This window comes from Conger conger, chromosome 12 (assembly GCF_963514075.1).
Source record: "Conger conger chromosome 12, fConCon1.1, whole genome shotgun sequence".
In the NCBI taxonomy this organism is placed as follows: Eukaryota; Metazoa; Chordata; class Actinopteri; order Anguilliformes; family Congridae; genus Conger; species Conger conger.
The window spans coordinates 19651484-19667508 of record NC_083771.1 but is presented as its reverse complement, the minus strand read 5'-3'; the positions used below and the strand labels follow the sequence as shown (position 1 = coordinate 19667508).

Here is a 16025-nt window from a genome sequence, read left to right as displayed (position 1 = left end):
CGCTACCTCTGATGCCGAACTTCCATTTTCATCTTCTGTTTGGGCGTTCGGTCGCCATGGCGAATCACAGCGATGACACAGCGCAGTTCCATCCTGAGGGGAGGGGAGAGCGGAGCGTTACCCACAATGCCTACAGCTTCCTGCGTGTGGGACGAGTACGACTGCCACAGAACAAACGGTCGGGGAAAAACACTTGAAACATGAGCACAGAAGGTATGGATTTTGGTGACAGTCCCAATGGCGCTGCTGTTCGCTCCTCCTCTCTAAACCTGGGACAGCGGGTGAGTGTGATTCCTGGCCATTGAGGCGTTCATCGACAAATTAAATGGTAAACGGTAAATGGCAGGCATTTATATAACGCCTTTATCCAAGCGCTGTACACTCACACACCGACGACGATTGGCTGCCATGCAAGGCGCCGACCAGCTCGTCTGGAGCATTTGGGGGTTAGGTGTCTCGCTCAGGGACACTTCGACACCGCCCGGGCGGGGGATCGAGCCGGCAACCCTCCGACTGCCAGACGACTGCTCTTACTGCCTGAGCCATGTCACCCCCCATTAACTATGAGGTAGAAAAATAAACCACCAATACTATTGGCCTTGACAGGCCAGATTTGAGTAGCAGTGCCCTTCCTCCCTCTACAATGCAGGTGTCAAACTCCAGCCCTGGAGGGCCGCAGTGTCCGCTGGTTTTTTGGATGTCCTCGGCACCTGTGGTTCATTCAAGTCATTGATTGGCTAAAGAATCCACACACCTTGTTCTCAAGGCCTTCATTGACAGCTGATTGGAAGGAAACCCCAAAAACCTGCAGACACTGCAGCCCCCCTGGGAATTGAGTTTGACACCTCTGCTCTCCAGGCTAAGGGAGCGTGAGGACCGGGGTGTACCCACATGGTCCCAGAGGTGGTGGGGACGATGGGGATGTCCTCTGCCTCCAGGGGAATGGACCAGGGGATCTGGAACTGAGGGGCCAGCTCTCTCATGATGATGTTCCTGCAGAGAAACAATACCACCACTCACTGCTAAATACAGCCCGTCGACCATATTCACAATGTCTGAACTGTAAGTACATGAAGTTACAGTCGTAAGTTAATGCAGTGGATCACACACACACACACGCACACGCGCACACGCACACGCACACGCACACGCACACTTTGACGTTAGCCACACGATTAAAAGAACACAGCGTACATATGATGCAAGAGAACAGTCTCGCCCAGACGGAGTCTGATCTCGTACGGTACGACAGGCACATCTGGATGCTTACCCTAATATTTTTGCACAGTCATCGTAGTATTTCATGGAGTTCTTCACAAAGCTGAACCCATTTACATCACAGACGTACGACTGCCCGTTGGCTCTCAGCAGGTCGAAGCCGCAAACCGTTTGCTGCCAAACGCAGTGAAAAGTTGCAAAGAGGCACAGTACATCCAGAGAATCAAGAGCTATGTTCATAGAATCAGTCATTTTTTCCATTCCATAGCTGCAAAATGATTAACCTTCACACATTTTTTTTTTTAAACACAGCGTTAAAAGATAAAGTATGCCCTACATGGTCAACGTGCCAAATGTTACTTTTGATATAGGCTGGCAGCCTCAAACTAGGTAAGGTCTTTTCAAATACTGCAGATAATTACTCATCTTTAATCTTTATGCAGCACACAAAAAACTCCATCCCCTTTAGAACTGACCAATCAATCAGTCGCATAATCAGATCTTTCAGTACACTTTAATCTAGATGTATGAAGTCATTTCTTCTGGGTCCCCATTCCCCTTTTGAAGGCTATTTTTAAATCGTTGCCTGTACCTACAGGCACACAAGCTGTTGATGGGGATTAAGGCAGGCTTTAATCATGGCCTTAAATCAGAGCGCGTAAACGCATTACAGAACGTGCGCGGTGTTCTGGCCCCAGGTTACCTTAAAGGCCAGGCAGACCTTCCAGGCGATGAGCTTCTCCCGGGCGTTGAGGATGACTGGGTACCGCACCTCCTTCCCCTCGCTGTCCCGTTCCACCTTCCCGTCCAGGGCGGGGGACTTCCGTGCCTCCGCATGAGCGTAGTCCGGGCCCACCGTGTACACCTACAGAAGGAGCAAAGCATCGTGGGAAGGGACAAGATGAGCGCCGCGGGATCTGAAAATAAGCTGTACAGGTAGAATACAGGTAGCACTGAACTCACCACTTCAAGCACAAACAAAAAATTATAAATCACAAACGCATTTTGATGTGCCTGTCCTATTCAATACATCCCTCCCCCCTCAAATTTGAGCCTTGCTCTTGGCCAACCGTTGGCGGTCGTCACAAACTACACCTGGATTCCTGAAGCGCTCCTGAAATCAGAGGTACTGCCGCAGTGTGGCTACGCACCTTTACGTCGGTCCCGTCTGTGGGCATGAACTCCTCATAAATGTAGGATCCCGTTTTGCGAACGTTGCTCTCTGGAGAGTACACACTGCTTCTGCTGCCAATCTAGAAGAAACAGCAGACAAATAACCATCAAAATAACACAACACTCACACATGAGCTTGTTTGCTAAGATTTATTTATTTAATTTTTATTTAGCTGCTATTACTTATCCAAGTATTTAAGAGTTTATTGGTCTTCTGCAGCAATGATTATACGGAGCCAGTTTGTGTGTCATAGAGGCAGAGGACCAGAACTATTCAAAGAACTCATTCACTTACTGAAGTTATCTGAGGGCAAGTCATTATTTACAACTGGCCAACGAGCCAAAGCAGAGAAAGCAATGGTGTGATTCATGCTTATCAGATAAATACAAATGAGTCAAGCTTCTTTTAAGAGGAACGCAGCTCAAGTGCTTTTCTGGTGTCATCAAATAGCTATATACAAATGGCATTAAAAGTTACACAAAAATAAAATGTATTCATGACAGACCGATATGAACTAAAAGAATAATAGATACTTGGCAGGTTGAAAATACGGATTGGATTGCCCTTAATACACGAATACCAATTCGCAAAATGCCATGGTGTCACAGGAAAAATGATGCTGTGTGCAGAAAATATGCTTTACCGTTAGTGAGTGACTATGCGATTACACCTGCTGAGTGTAGGTGTAGGCCATTTAGGATTGTTAGTCATGTTATTGCTTATTTCCGTGGTGTCACTGCTTTTATGTTAGTGATGCATAAATCAAGAGTATTGGTAGGATTTAAAGTTATAGGTAACTAGGCTACGTTTGATCTGAAGTACAGCCAGCGCAACCCAGTCCTACAGAGGGTTGCAGAGTTTTCCTCCAGCAGTGAAGTTACCCCCCTGAGATCTGTTTTCTTCTGTTACAGGTCAACCATCCAACCTCTATATGAAAACTGATATTGACTGGGCACCATCATAATACTTTAATGGATGCCATCTCATCTAGGCCTAGTTTAACCTCTGAGTTTGACCACAAAAATGGATGTGTTGCTATGGCCGCTGGCCCTCCAAACATCGTCGTCAAGGAAACCGTCACGTGATTGAGAACAATCCGTTAGTGACCCGTGTGGAACACTGGCCTGGCCAGCTCTGCAGGTTCGATAGCCTTTGTCCAGCCGGGGGAACTTTGTAAACCCGCTGAAAAGGCCTCATACGTTGGCGCTAGGCGTGCCCTCACCTTGCGGAAGAGTCTCTGGCTGCCGCCCCCAGCGGAGGTGGGGTAGTAGATGTAGACGTTGTGGTCCTCGGCGCTGACCGGTTTCTCCACAAACGGCTTCTGGAAGACCTCCCCGTTCACCTCGACGTGGTCCTCCCCTTCTACCAGGTTACACTCTGCACACACAGGTAAACACACAGGTAAACACACACACAAGCACATACAGGCAAACACACACAAGGGTACATACAGGCAAACACACATAAGGGTCCATACAGGTTAAAAAAAAACACACACAGGTAAACACGCACACGGGCAAACAGACAGAGACACACAGACAGACGCAGACAGAGACATGGTGAAACACAGAGACGCACACAAATGACACATTTCTGTAAAATTGTTCCCTTGAAATGACATTGTTGAAACTTAAACCTCTCTGCCTCTTCTCCTGTCGCCAAGGAGCCAATTCAGAGAAAACTGGCAAGGAGGAGAAATAAACCCTTCAAACTGTGATCGAGTGGACACGGAAAAGCACGCAATGTACAAAGTAAAAATTATATGGAATAACGTTCCAAATTTAATTCACTTAATCCTCCCCCCCCTCGCAACCCTCCCTCCATGAATATAATCTTCTTTTATGCCAACCATGCCCAAAATCTGTTTGAGTGCAGAAGAGGCAGAAAACTGTAAAAGCAGAAATTCATTACATGCTTCAGATAAGGGCAGGGGTGTCTTATCTGAAAAGGGCCGGTGTGGGTGTTGGTTTTTGTTTGATCCCAGAAATACGATGATTGAACTAGAACCAATCGCGGCCGTCAATAAAAACCTTGATAGTAGTAGCAGAACACCTCTGAAGTAGTCCGGTGACACAGCGCAGGGCTAAAACAAATACTGCACCCACATTGGCCCTTTTCCGATGAGATGGGACACACCTAGTCTAGAGAGAAGTTAGAGAACCTATTCATAACACACAAGATCCACCAATATTATTAGCTTTTCAACCAACCGCAACCCCACCCCCACCCCCCACCCCCCACCCCCCACCCCATGTGCGATCAGGGGTCCCATTGTCTCTTCACACACCCAAACCCTCTCCCAGCAATGCTGTCTGCCTTCTCCCCATCTGAATAAAATGGGGGAGGGGGAGGGGCAGGGGGATAGTGAAACACCCATAAAAAGGAAGGCTCTCAAGGGCAAAATGCGAAGACCAAACACGGACAACGTTTACACGGCTACAGACGTGGCATGCACTGTACATACACATGTCTATACGCTAGCTATAAATGCTAGCGCATTCCAGCCTTGAAGCAGCCGTTTCTTTAAAGCGTGGTTCTATTTCGGTCTGTCCCGTGTCGCGTTTTGTGTGTTGGGGTCATCAGGAGAGGTGCCGTGAACACGTGAAGCGCATTCCAAAGAAAGGATTCAAACCGGCACTATTTGAGGATTCTGGCAGTATACAGTAACCTAGATATTTTTAGGAAATGTTACTAGGTTAATGTTACTACTCCATGTGCATTGAGAATTTTACCCACTTTATCAATGTCTGATATAAAATGGCATAAAATCTGGGTTCAATACTAAAACATCTGAAATACAAGTTTAGATTACGCTTGGTCAATGTCGGCAAGACCAAAGTTAAACACAGGAACAATGAACATGTAAAGAAAAACAAAACAAGTCTTTATTAACTGCATTTGACGACGCACCAAAATTGCATTCAGTCGAGATTAAACGGCAGGTTTCGCCCCAGGCTGTTTAACCCAAGCAACTTTATTATGACATGTGTTCATCGACAAACTTCCAGCAACGCACAGCATATTTAACCTGCTATCATCGACAAACTTCCGGCAACGCACAACATATTTAACCTGCTATCATCGACAAACTTCCGGCAACGCACAACATATTTAACCTGCTATCATCAACAAACTTCCGACAACGCACAACATATTTAACCTGCTATCATAACAACCCAAGGCGTAGCACACCACATGCTGTCAGTGAGTCAACACAAAACCATCCTCCTGGGAATACACATATTCCCTTTTCCGATATTAACCATGTCCATTTCCAGCACACTAATCCCGCACATGTATCAACCAGACATAAGTCAAGTCAGAAACGTACTATTGTACGAAAATACTACGATATAAAAAACACTTTTACCATCAGTAGTCAGTACTATTCCTACACATTGATAAAGGTCTCAAAAGAAAAATCCATTATGACAGTGATTACACATTTTGGTGAGTAACGGGTTTCTTTTTTTAAATCCAATTTTAATCCAGTCAATTCCAGAACTACCTGACATTAAAGAACTGATAACATTCAACCCATGAAATTCTAGCAGAACCTTTCTAATAACCAGAATTTCAGTTTATTTCCTGCACCAAAAAATTACAATGCCTCCAATTCTGTTACTGATACATAGATCCAAGTAAGCCTAAAAGAACCAAGCTTTTCTTCATAATAAGTGAGGAAGTGTAGTCTGCGTGTTGCATTGCCCTGGGCTTTCTGAGAGGTCTGGTTGGGGGTGATGCAGGAACAGGCAGATGGGTCTCAGCGTGACCGCAGACCTCGCTGACCCCCTCGTTCTTTACGTCAACACAGGCTCCACACATCGCCGACACGTTCGCGAAAGAGGAACGTGGTCGGTCGGCAGGGAAACTTCCAGAAAAATCTCATCATGAGGGAAGTATCTTCCATTAAATCATCCAAGATCAACCTGTACTTTTATTAAAATCTCATCAGACAGGGGGACAATAATCGAAGGAGAAAGGTTTTGAGGTTTGGCCAATTAATATTTAACCCAATTCCAGTCAAACCGGTAACTTCATACAGATTCAGCCCATACAATGTCATATATTGACTGATTCTACCTAACTGGCCAATAGTACAAGACAGACAGGTTCAGTCTCATCTTGCCAAACACAAAGTTCATTCTTTGCTTGTCAATGAGAGGAAGGTATAGACACAGAATGGATTCAGAGTTCAAAGTGTTCCGTCATACAAAAGCATGTTTTGTTTTTGTTTTGTTTTGTTTTTTAGAACCATTCAACCGAGACCAGGCAACAGAGTCCGCCCCTACAGCTCCAGTACGGATCATGTGACACCTGTTCTGTTCATCTGCACTCGCTCTGTGTACTGTGCAGAATTGATTTCACCCTCACTTATAAGGCTCTGTAGTTCTGCTCCAGACTACATTACCCACACTCCTTCACTATGACACTCAAGTCTGTCCCTCAAAATCATGTTACCAAGGAAGGCTGTGCCTATGACTACAATCAGATACTTAAATATAAATAGATAAGACGCAAGCATTGGGTGTAATGCTCATAGAAATTAGTGGCAGCAACCATTAGCAAATCTCCATTCATTGTGAATGGGTACGCTATGGATTATGGGTAATTTAGCTACAAAGGAGTGCTCAGCCAGTCACCCGCCAAAACGAATTGAATTGAAGTCAATTGCAAACTTCATTAAGGGTGTTAATTAAACCCTGGGTGACGATAGATTTTCCTCAATAGCCCGTTGGGTGTGAAGCACTTAACCAAACCGATAAGGAATGCTCACCATTTTGCCATTCTTAAATGCCTACTGAAAACCTTTTAGTAACGCTTGTATAGCATCATTAGTTTGTCTTGCTTTTATGCATTCATTGTTTGTGCGTCTTTAATTTCTACACCAGGGCTCTATGCAATAGACAATGTCGTTTGGGATAGTAGAACTTCTTACGGGGTGTCGTGGAAGACTATAATCCCCTCTGAGTTTAGAAGGACCACTGTGATAAGGCTCTTTTACACACCGTGTGGACATCAGTATGGTGCTTTCTCTAAAACAAAGCAGCAAGTACTCTGTGTTTTATGTCAAAACCATATACTTACAACATTCTGCATTGATGCAGCCATGTACATAATCTTCTGCTACCTGCTGAATCAGCACTTATGCAAAACAGATTTATCGTACAGCTGGGCAAAACAACTTTATCTAACTTCTGATGAACAAACAGACCACATACACGCATGCATATCTTTCCAATGATGCCACATTTACTCACAAACATCAACAGGGATGAAGAGAAGTTTCCACCAAAGCACACAAGTGGAAACATAATTAAATTTCATTTCTGGGTGAACTGCCCCTTTAACAAAAAAAGACCCTTTCCTCACACTTCGCCTGTCACAGAGATAAGAGGGTATTTTACAGACCTTCGGGTCGAGCCGGGTCGCGGTTCAGAACCGCGTACCGCGGGAGCTGGATCCCGGCAGCCTTCAGGATGCGGTACACCTCCCTCCTGCAATGCAATCACATCACAAAGACATGAGCTTTGATTGGCCAGTTCACTTAGCTGAAACTCACCAACCAAAGCCAAAAACCTTATGGAGAAGTGCACCTATGCAGTCTCTACCCAACATGCAGATTCATGAACTTCTCACAAAATGGAGGCGATTTGTAAATACCTCGATAAATGCGTCACAGACAGTTTCACACAGCCCTCGTTTTAAAATCCCACACAGAGAAACTATGACCTGCAGTAACCCTCTACCCACAGCCATGAAATCCAGGTGTGACTCACACAGGGTGGGCTGAGAAGAACCAGTGAACATATAACTACTGAAACCATCTCAAATTCCAAGAATATATTTGGTTCAAGAGCGCCCCCCCCCCCCCCCCCCCCCCCCCCCCCCCCCCCAACACCACAAAAAGGTGTGTTGAGGAATGACTGAATACCAAAATATAATCTATCCACCCTTTTAATAGCAGAGAAAGCCAAATGTTTCCATGACTGAACAACATTAGCATATTTTCCACCATCGCAGTGCTGTTCCACGGACCCGCCAGAAGCCTCACCTGTCCTGGATGGAGTACTGCAGGTCCAGGTCGTTGATGACAAAGGGGTTCCTCAGCTTCTCGTAGGCAACCGCTTTATCCAAAGGAAAGCCTGCAGAGGAAAACAAAACAACAAAACACAACTTACACCTCGTTTCAGTGAACACCCTGAACACCTCTGAAATAGTCTGTACATGCAAGGATGTGCAGGCATGTGAAACCAATCCAATTAAGGCCTGTGAATGATGCCTGACAGACTCCAGGATGAATAAAGGAATAACATTTCATCTGGCTTTTCCTCGCTTATGCAAATTCTCCCGCATATCGGCCCACAATGCACTGCTCCCCGGCCTTTGGTTCTCCTGTCAACAGTGAATGTTACTACAGAGCGCAGCAGCTTAGTGACCTGAACACCTGTTCTGCTCAACTCTTTCAATAAATGACGGGAAAACAAACATGCCACAGTAGAGTCCACTCTCACACACACACTCTCACACACACCCTCACACACACACCCTCACACACACACCCTCACACACACACCCTCACACACACACCCTCACACACACCCTCACACACACAACAAGGCTGCTGTTAATACAGCTGGCTCACAGAAAACAAGCTGGGATTTCAGGTCATGAGCTGCTACGTGGGGCAAACGGGGACAAATCAATTTCTAGAGCAGATAATGGGACCAAAAGCCAGAGAGGCCTGCAGGGGAAGTATCTCTTACTGTATTCAAATGTGAGAGCAAAAGACCCACGCCACATAAGCCCAGATACAGCTCAGAGCGAGCAGTCTCACTGTGAGCCCCACTGCAGGCAGAGGGCGTGTGCTTCTGCACTAATCAAATTCAACAGTACTGACAGCACCTAAAACCTGGCTCTCAATGCAAATCTCGCCGTAGTGGGGGAGGGGGGTGGGGGATTTGTTGACCAAATTCTCAGCAGGTACGCTCATGTAGACAGGGTCAACCCACAGCTCTGTGGAACTGGTGTTAGGGGCCAGAGGTGGGTTGTTTGGGCTGGGGGTGGGGTGCAGGACGAGCAGGGTTTTGTAAATATAATTTTTGGAGTATAAAGAGTCCATGTTTGAGCCCCAGGCTTTGGTTGTAAAGTACCAATAGGGTTGTGCTATGCACTTAGGGTTTAGAAAAGTCCTTGAAGCTTTTTGAAAATTTGAATGTTAAACCATTTATTATAATAGCACACAAATAAAACAACTCTGACACAGAAATGCTGGTCTCAGTAGAAAGCAGAGGGTCAGTGCCATCTCCTGAGTCTAAAAAAACCTCACCACAGATACCTATTGGATGTGGATATGACGGCCACTCTTGCATCACACGCTCACATTGGAAGCTGCAAGGCCTTGATGCTGACTGGCTGCCTTATCCACACCCAATAGATATCAGTGGTGAGGTTTGTCCCGGAAGCGTTTCACATACATCACACAGCGGCAATGTTCATTATTACAACATTTGATAATCGTCGTTGCGGTGGAGGTGCAGGAGACAAGATGGCCGCCCACCTTTAGAGTGGAAGGAGATGAGGCAGTCGCAGAGGGGCCAGTTGTCCACGGGCTCGTTGAGGATGACGTCCTCCTCAAACAGCACCACGGTGATGTACTTAAACAGGCACAGCCTCTCCAGGATCTCCTTCATGGGCTTGGACTTGGACTTCTTGGACATGGCGCCGATGCCCACCACTATCTGCCTCTCTGGGGGCTGTGAAACGGGGGGGGGGGGGTCAGCAATTGAATGGCTTGAAGCTGGCCCACCTTGAATTCAAGCCATTCAAGGTGGGCCAGCTTCCAAACGATAGACCACAAGACGGTCGCTCAAATAATTATTTCTCATTTTAGATCAGACCCGGGTCAAGTATTTCATTATTTTGGACTGAAATACTTCTCTGGGCTTGATTGATCAATATAACAAAACATTAGACAGAATCTGCAAATTAAGCCAACAAACACTTTTCATAGGTATAGGCATTTCATAGGTTCCAATACACCAGACAAGCACAGTAAAGAGTAGAAGTATTTCAGTCCAAGACCATTACAAACAATTTGGCCCAGGTCTGGTGTAAATGGGGCTACAGTTTAAAGCCGCACTCTGCATTTAAATGACTCCAATTCCCAACAAAGACCCTGCTTTTCTATTCATTCTGAAAGACCACATTCAGCCAGGTAGGGTACTTGAAGTAAGCGTTGTGTCACTCTGTGAGCAGTAAACACACTGGAAGTATAACATGTCCATTAGGGTAGATGCAGTGCCCGGTGAACAGATCGGCTGTATTTATAGCCCAGGACATGTGCCGTTTCAAAGGCAGCCTGGCTAGGAGCACAGTGTTAATTGATTGTCTCACTGCAAAATTAATCTGTTTACGCAGAACACGGCTAACCAGCAGGAGGGCTGAATGAGAACCGCCATTATATCAGGTCACCAACCAAGACGAAACGCTGAGCTGCCTGCATGCTGAGTGTGTGTTCTCAGTATAATGTGGAGGCTCGGTCTGTATGAATACTGTGCGACGGTGGCGAATGAGAAACCACTGCAAATCCCTGTATTTAACTACAAATCTGGAAAAGTATGCAGTAGAACTATTTTAGCTCTTCCATTACAGTTGAAATTGCGTCAAATAATATGGTCCGGTTGCCAACAGACCTAGCTCAAATACATACTTGAGATACTTTAAAGCCTTTAGATGTTGGAAAAATGCGAACACTCCTGCAGGTCTCTGACAATTTTCGTCAAAACACTAATCACGCCATACAGTCAAACAAAATAAAATGGACGTTTGTTGCAAAATAGTAGGTCAAGTGCAGGGGTATTGCTAAAGGGTTAAAGTTCTGACTGCCAGCATGCCACCAGACCCACATCGCAAAAAGTACAGAAACCGTAACCGTAGCAACCCACCGCCGACCCGACCCCGGGATACTCACGGAGTCGTACTCTTCGTCGTCGTCGTCTTCCTCCTCCTCCTCCTCCACGTTCTCGTACAGGCAGTCGTATCCCATGATCCTCCCCGGGTCCAGCAGCTCGTCGCCCTCGCCGTCGTCGCACCCGACGAAGAAGCGCGGGTGGTCGGCGTCGGGCTCCCCCCCGGCGGACATGTCTGCCGGTCACGGCACGAACAGGCCTCTCCCTCGGCTCCCAATACCGCCCCAGGCCAGGACCACAGAGAGCTCACTGGGCGTGGCCCCTCTCTCTCAGTCAGTCAGTCGAGCTGCCGGGGCCAGGTTACAGAGACAGGCTAAGGGCCCAGAGCCCAGCGCATTTCCCCTAGGCTGGGAAGCCGCCGCCCCGCCGCCCGCTCCTCAGGGCCCCGCATAACGTGCGCTCCTGGAACAGAAACAGAATCAGAATCAGAAACAGAAACAGAAACAGTATGTTCACGACGCTCGTCTGCACCGCGCCCACTGAAGGAAGAGAAACGCGGAACCAACAGACGGCAACGTGGCAGGGATTAAGAGTGCGTGCGGCATGCCAATTCTTCATTTTTAAACCTCCACCCCTTCGCAGCACTCCCCCCCCCCCCCCCCCCCTTACAGTCAAGTTCTCAGCAGACACTCATCAGAGGTCAAAGCGAACAACCCAACACAAGCATAATATTTATGAGCTGGAATGCAAATGTACTGAAGTGCCCGCTTCAAAACAGCAAATGGCCGGGGCAGATAGGCCGGGGCACGAACGCAGGGACACTCAAACCTGGTCTCAAGGTCAGGAGAAGGCAACTGCTGGAGGGGCTCGTTCTTCTGTGCGATGGCCAGCAACGTCACCAAATGGCCAGAGATCTACACTCGGTGCGTCAGGTTTAAAACAGTCCCTGATTAGAGGGGAGGAATGAAAACCAACACTACAACAGGCCCCCAAGGCCATCCCCGGGCTCTAGAGTGCTCCCGTTTTAGGAGCACGGGCTCCTGAAAATTGATGTGTGCCAACTGGAAAAATAATTAAGGAGCACCTCTCATTATTGGGATGCATTAATGCGCTCCTCGATTTGAACAGCTTAGGAACATGCTCTTCTTGGCCCTGCACCCCCGATCGAGAGAGTCTGGAGTCTGGCTTTGCAACTTGCGAGGTTGCGGTTCTGCAAAGTGAAAGTTTCTCTCATGTCCAGAAGACTTGGGTGGACTCATCTCACTTCAGAGCCAAGTACCATACAACTCTGATGAAACTGACAGGCGAGATTTGGGAAGCCTAAAACTAAGGCCACTGATATTCCATTATCCACCAACAGCAGGCATGATCAGAGGAATATGCAAGGAGCTGCTTGCTTTCCGCACACTTTTGATGGCTGCAGTTACTTGGGGTAGGTCTGTTTACATTATGCGAGAGAATTAGGCCCCTCACGCATCAGCTTCCCATTTTCTGTTTTCACTTGCAAAGCACGATTACGTTTCCATGGTGATGTCGATAACTTCACATCAACCCCGCTCTAGACCCTGTTTAATTAAACGGGAAAAACAGAACCTGTCAAGAAGAGCACACAGCTAGACGGATGTTTGACACATCGCATCAGAAATAGATGTTCCTCAAACCCCTAATTCAACCCAAATCGGCTGTAACTCGTGGCAGATTTCAACAGGCGAAGGTCACAATTAATTCAGGCAGACAAAAACGGTCATCAGATGCTTGGTTCGCCCGTTCTCTCGGTTTGTTCACGACGGGTTACAGGTGGTTGTGGCTGGTAACAAGAATTTCCAGTGCTATATTACAGTAACTGTACAGTCGCACTTATCTGTGCTTTGTCGTGACTCATGGCCACAAAATTGTTCATTGTTCCAGCTTCACCAGTGGGGTTAAGGATACAGAAATAAGCATCTTGTCCGTGAGGATGTGTGCCAACGTTGTGGCGAGTAACTTTCAACCGTAACCCTCCTATACAGAGCGCTGCTCTACTTCGCATGTGGGCGAAAGCGATAACATGGCGTCCAAACCCGAGGGTGGTTACAATTAAACTGACTTCAAGACTTTGCTTATCATGATCCAGCCATGATCTGCAACCCCACCCTCCTGGTTTCAGCTTGATTCTCACCCCATTTGACATGCCCTGAAGCAGCACCGCTCCCCGTCCCTCCCTACCTCCCTGTGAACCTTAATTGTTGTCTTTCTGTGATTTACTTTGTGTATCTGTATTTTTAGTTGGCTAGGTAAGCAGTGTTTGGAGAGTTAAGTTTGGTCACTTTTGCTTTGTTGTTTGTTTGTTTGTTTATTTGTAAAAAAAATAAATAATTAAAAAAAAGAAATCCAAATACGCCCTGGTCCCTATCATTGTTGTACAGGTAGCAGTTTAAATTTTACTTCCCTCTAGGGTCTTTCAGCGCACTTATCCCTGGTTATGGGTATGCACTTTGTTGCGCGTCGCTCTGGATAAGAGCGTCTGCCAAATGCCACGAATATAATGTAATGTAATGTAATGTAATGAAGTCCAGGCTATACTGATGAGACCCAAACAAGAATCCTGCAAACCAGAACAATTGCAACACTGAAAGCATGATTACTGTCGAAAACTGAACTGTAGCTTTATGTTTAATGTTTTTAAAAAAACATTTCTAGTGTAGTTTGTATGCATTTTCTGGAGAATGTATGCTGTTTTATCCTAAGTAGTTAAAATAACTTAGAGTCAATTAGCTAAATCGAATCAGTTTGGAACAGCTAATTCAGTATGATAATAATGTTGACGTGGACATAGTGTGGTGATTCGGAAGTAGATTTTGAACTCGCAAAATAATCCTACTTAATCCCCGATTATGAGGTTGACACAATGTGCCAGACATTTATTCTAGCTAGCTGCGTTTTACATTTTCGTCAATTTAGCCAGCTAGTAATATACAACACTCGTGTAACTTAACGATAGCTTTCTGTGTTAACATCCTAGCTAACGTAACGGTAACAACATTGCAACACTGTTTGAGTCGCATGTCAGCCGCTGGGGTATCCAATGCGAAATGCAACAAAGTGAAATATCTAACATCATTAGTTCATGTAAAGATATTTAAAACTGTAAGAAAGCTACATTAAACCCGTTCCCCATTTCAGATGTGATGTTTTTAGTCTGATTTTTGTCTGATGATTTTGATGATTTTATGGGAATACTCCAGATAATTTACCGCTATCTAGCACTAAATATTTTCAAATACCAGCATCACTAAACAATCTTCTATCACCCACATACATCGTTACACAGCACATGTGACACATGTTCTATGTCTGAAAGAAATCATCACGGTATTAGCTTGGTTTGGAAAGTGGAATACCGGTGATTTGGAAAAGACTCATGTAATTTGGGAGGTATTGCAAGCTAGCTAACTATATTAGCCAAGATAGTATCAACAGGAACAGAACTGACGCTTTCCGTTTTATTATATCGATTCCTAGCTAGCTGGCTAACATAAACTGATCTTTTAGCTAGAGCTAACACATGGCAGTGTCCTCTCACTTTCCCAGCGAACTTCCGTAGCTAGCTAAACATAAAGACACTATATTGCCTTTGACTCGATTAATATTAACATTAGCAAACGTTGCCCAAAAACTTATCCAGGTTCCAAGGTTAACCTAAACAGCAAGTTAGCGCAGTCACTCATTGATCATACACTGCATTATTTGCAGTGTATGAATAACGTTACTCTGGCTAGCCTAGCTAGCCTACACCCTTCAAAGCACCACCAATCCCATATCCTACCTAGCTAGCTATAAGAATGAACCAGTCGGGACTAATACCCATCTCTGATAATGAGAATAGCATAACGCTGCAGCTAGTAAAGACTTCTTAACTAACCTTAGCCAACTCTGCTGCAACATCAGCGTCGATGTTGTGATGCCGGTCAGGTTTCCTGGGGTTTGCACCCGCATTAACGTTGACCTGCAGCTAATCAGCTACCTTAAAGAAATCACAAGCACTAGCAACCAGACCCAGCGTCACTTTCGGGATATGACGTGAGTAAGGGGCGGGGAAAGAGACACAGACGGCCATTGAAGACGGACAGGAAAACATTGACAGCTTAACTTGTATATGAGCGTAGTTGTTAAATCCAGACTGGAAATGTAATATTTTGTTCCATTTTACGGAATAGGTACGCAGCATATGGAAGCATAACAAAACGTTAGATGCAATCTGCAAAATTTGGCTACGTTGATACCTATTTTTTCACGAGCTGTAGCCTTTGTGTTATTTAATATTCATGCATCATGCATTTAGGACATCAGGCACTCGTGTCACACAAGCAGCCCTCTGTCAGCTGTATCCCATTCTGTGATCCATCTTACGGACCACTTGTTCCCCAATCATGAGGCTGGGGGTGTGAGCTCATATCTTAAAGCATCATGGTTTCCATGGCCATCTGTTGTCAGACTGTTGTGCCACGTGACAGCAGGCGTACAATGGCATTCCCTCTCAAATCGTATCAGTGGAAGACTAGTGTTAGCTGATGACTGATCCTAACTTGGGCCCAGCTCAAGTTGAAGGAAACACAGCTGGTCATAGCTCAATGGCAAAGTTATCTTGTATAACTGTATCAACCTATAAGTCAACCAACCCGTTTTTAGAAAATGTTTACACTTGGTAAATATTGTGGAATACTTCAATTTAATTTTCTCTT

The 16025-nt window shown here is 45.7% G+C and overlaps 1 protein-coding gene across 8 annotated transcripts in view; it reads right to left on the bottom strand.

Annotated features, from left to right (window-relative positions):
* The window catches only part of ppip5k2 (diphosphoinositol pentakisphosphate kinase 2), a 40825-nt gene extending 25501 nt beyond the window's left edge, over nucleotides 1–15324 (bottom strand). For all 8 annotated transcript variants that reach the window (XM_061215957.1, XM_061215958.1, XM_061215959.1 and 5 more), the window contains exons 1-11: nucleotides 15206–15324; nucleotides 11367–11766; nucleotides 9954–10149; nucleotides 8448–8538; nucleotides 7805–7890; nucleotides 3615–3769; nucleotides 2370–2471; nucleotides 1922–2083; nucleotides 1271–1392; nucleotides 892–993; nucleotides 7–93 (exon numbers count right to left, since the gene is read on the bottom strand). In XM_061215957.1, coding sequence (XP_061071941.1) covers nucleotides 7–93; nucleotides 892–993; nucleotides 1271–1392; nucleotides 1922–2083; nucleotides 2370–2471; nucleotides 3615–3769; nucleotides 7805–7890; nucleotides 8448–8538; nucleotides 9954–10149; nucleotides 11367–11537 — 1274 coding nt within the window. In that variant the 5' untranslated portion in view covers nucleotides 11538–11766; nucleotides 15206–15324. The remainder of the gene's footprint in view (nucleotides 1–6; nucleotides 94–891; nucleotides 994–1270; nucleotides 1393–1921; nucleotides 2084–2369; nucleotides 2472–3614; nucleotides 3770–7804; nucleotides 7891–8447; nucleotides 8539–9953; nucleotides 10150–11366; nucleotides 11767–15205) is intronic.
* Nucleotides 15325–16025: the final 701 nt, after the last annotated feature.